This window comes from Papaver somniferum, chromosome 5 (genome assembly GCF_003573695.1).
Source record: "Papaver somniferum cultivar HN1 chromosome 5, ASM357369v1, whole genome shotgun sequence".
Taxonomy (NCBI): Eukaryota; Viridiplantae; Streptophyta; class Magnoliopsida; order Ranunculales; family Papaveraceae; genus Papaver; species Papaver somniferum.
Genome location: NC_039362.1, coordinates 47,052,428 through 47,055,165, shown reverse-complemented (window position 1 = coordinate 47,055,165; position 2,738 = coordinate 47,052,428). Strand labels below are relative to the sequence as shown.

The 2,738-nt window shown below is 36.6% G+C and overlaps 1 protein-coding gene across 1 annotated transcript; it reads left to right on the top strand.

The window, feature by feature from the left end:
* The first annotated feature begins 234 nt into the window (after positions 1–234).
* Positions 235–1,497, top strand: LOC113279012. Its single transcript, XM_026527726.1, has 2 exons — positions 235–782; positions 1,029–1,497. Exons 1-2 carry the CDS (start codon positions 235–237, stop codon positions 1,495–1,497), a joined length of 1,017 nt encoding a protein of 338 aa, XP_026383511.1.
* Positions 1,498–2,738: the final 1,241 nt, after the last annotated feature.

Here is a 2,738-nt window from a genome sequence, read left to right as displayed (position 1 = left end):
ATACTTCATTTTTTCATAGTATGGCTTTAAGTAGAAGAAGAAAGAACAAGATCAAGTATCCGTTTATTGATGGGGAACTCACTGATGATAGGCACAAGATTAAATCCAATATCATCAATAATTTTGAGAATCTTTTCAAAGAAGATTGTCCTTACAAACTATCTATTGATGATTTAGAATTTCTGCATATCTCTGAAGATGAAGCTACTTCCATTGAGAGAGATATAAGTATAGATGGAAGTCATTGATGCTATTAAGGAACTTGGTGATGTGAAAGCCCCAGGTCCGGATGGCTACCCAATTATCTTCTTTAAGAAGTGCTGGTCTTTCCTTAAAGAAGATGTCATGAAAACCATTGATGAGTTCAACACCAAATGTAAGATCAATTCCTTACATAATGCTACATTTATCTCTTTAGTTCCCAAGAAAAACCATGTGGAAAGTGTTTTGGATCTTAGACCAATCAGTCTTCTCACTAGTATGTACAAAATCATCTCTAAGGTACTCCCTCGTAGATTGCGATTCTTAATGCCTAAGATCATTTCCGAGACACAATCTGCATATGTTGACGGGAGGAAAATACATGATAGCATATTGATTGTTAATGAACTGGTGGATTCAAAAATTAAAGAAAAACTGTTGGTATCATTTGTAAAATTGACCTCGAGAAATCCTTCGATAAGATTAACTGGTCGTATTTACAATCTTGGTTTAGGAAGATTGGATTCAAAGACAAATGGTGCAACTGGATTCATTTCTATTACTCTACAGCTACATTCTCGGTACTCATAAATGGCTCTCCATTCGGTTCTTCTCGGGATATGAGACAGGGGCATACACTATCTCCTCTTCTTTTCAATATAGTTATGGATGGATTTGCAAGTTTTTTTGGATAAACTCACTCATGATAATCTTCTAACAGGTTTTTCTGTAAGGAATGAAAGTCAAAGAATTTCTAACCTACATTATGTAGATGACACCGTACTTTTCCTCAAATATGATTGGGAAGAAATTCATTTTTTATTCAGTGCTTTGAAGTGCTTGGAGATCGTGTCAGGACTTAGAGTTAATAACTCTAAAACTAGATTTATATGTGTCGGTGAAACACCTCAGTTGGCTTCTTGGGCTCAGAAGATCGGTTGCCTCACTGATAATATTCCTTTTATGTACCTGGGACTAGCACTAAGACCAAAATACAACTCAAAAGCCATATGGGATCCTGTTGTGGAGAAGTTTGACATCAAAGTTGCTACTTTGCAGAAGACTCACCTAACAAAAGGTGGTACGATAATACTCATTAAACATGTCCTCTCCAGTCTTGCACTTTACTTTTTCAGTCTTTTTAAAGCTCCTGTTTCTATTACAATTTTGTTGGAAAAGAAAATAAGAGACTTTTTGTGGAACAATAGTGATGATTCAAACAAGAAACATCTGAACAATTGGAGTTTGACTTGTACTTCGATTAACAAAGGTGGTTTGGGATTCAGAGTTTTATAACAGTTCAATGTTGCTCTATTAGCGAAATGGGTTTGGAGGTTCAGTTTGGAAAAAAACTCACTTTGGTATTCTATCATTGAAGACAAATATGGTAAATTTTCTTCGCTTTGGATCCCTGACAAAGTTAAAGATATTTATGGTTCTTCTTGTTGGAAAGCTATCACCAAGCAAGCGACAAAAATCTCACAGTTTTCATCATTGGCAGTGCAAAATGGTACAAGCATTTCTTTCTGGTGCAATATTTGGGTGGGAGATTGTCATCTTAAAAGTTCTTTCCATTCGCTTTTCAAGATCAGCAGTAACAGAAAAGGTTCCATATCCTCACATATCGCAAAAAATGGCAATTTTACAAGCTGGAACTTACATTTCAAAATGGCTCTAACTGATAATGAGGCCGAACTTCTTATTTCTCTTTTCGACTTGATTGGACCTGATCCTCCACTGCTTTGCAATTCAGAAGATAGAAGAAGATGAACTTTAACGGTAACATGTACTTTCTCTACTAGTTCTCTATACTCAGCCCTACATCATGGTGAAAACCATTTACAATTCCCGCACAAAACTATATGGAACAGCAAAATTCCTAAAAAAAAAAATTTTCTCTTATGGTTGGCAGTGATAGACACATTTTTGTGTCTGATTTGTCCTCGATCTTTGTATTGTTAGAACTCGATTTTTGTACTAATATTGTGTTTTTATTTATTTTTAGGTATTTTTGGAAATAAAGATTTGTGGAAAAATAGGCTCGAAAAGTTGTCTAAAGCACCTGGATGAACGTGTTATTCGGACTCTTACTTTTGGTTAAGGGGAACCTCAATTACTAAGGGGCACCCCAGAGCGCAGCTGCTATTCGCACCCCCTTCTCTGTTATGGGGAGGTCATCCCCTACCTTTTGAATCCTGGTTTTGGCGGGAAAATGGAGTTTGTAGCTGCAGACTTTCAGGACGGATTTAGGACGTCAATTTATGCAATTGTTTCGTGGATATTGTTTGGTTTGGGACTGTTTGGTTGAAACACGAAAGGTAGATGACTTGGTTTCGGATAAATATGGATTTAGTGTCCACTTTGGATATATCAGAGGTTGTTTCGCTGCAAGAATTTTCGAACTTGATTTCAATTGAGATTTTGTCGGATTTCTTGCTGGATTTGGATTGACACCAACCTGTTACGACAAAACAGGGATGGTAGGCCTTTTTGTTTCGATCAAATAGGGTCGTATATGTGGACTGGAAGTTGACAGG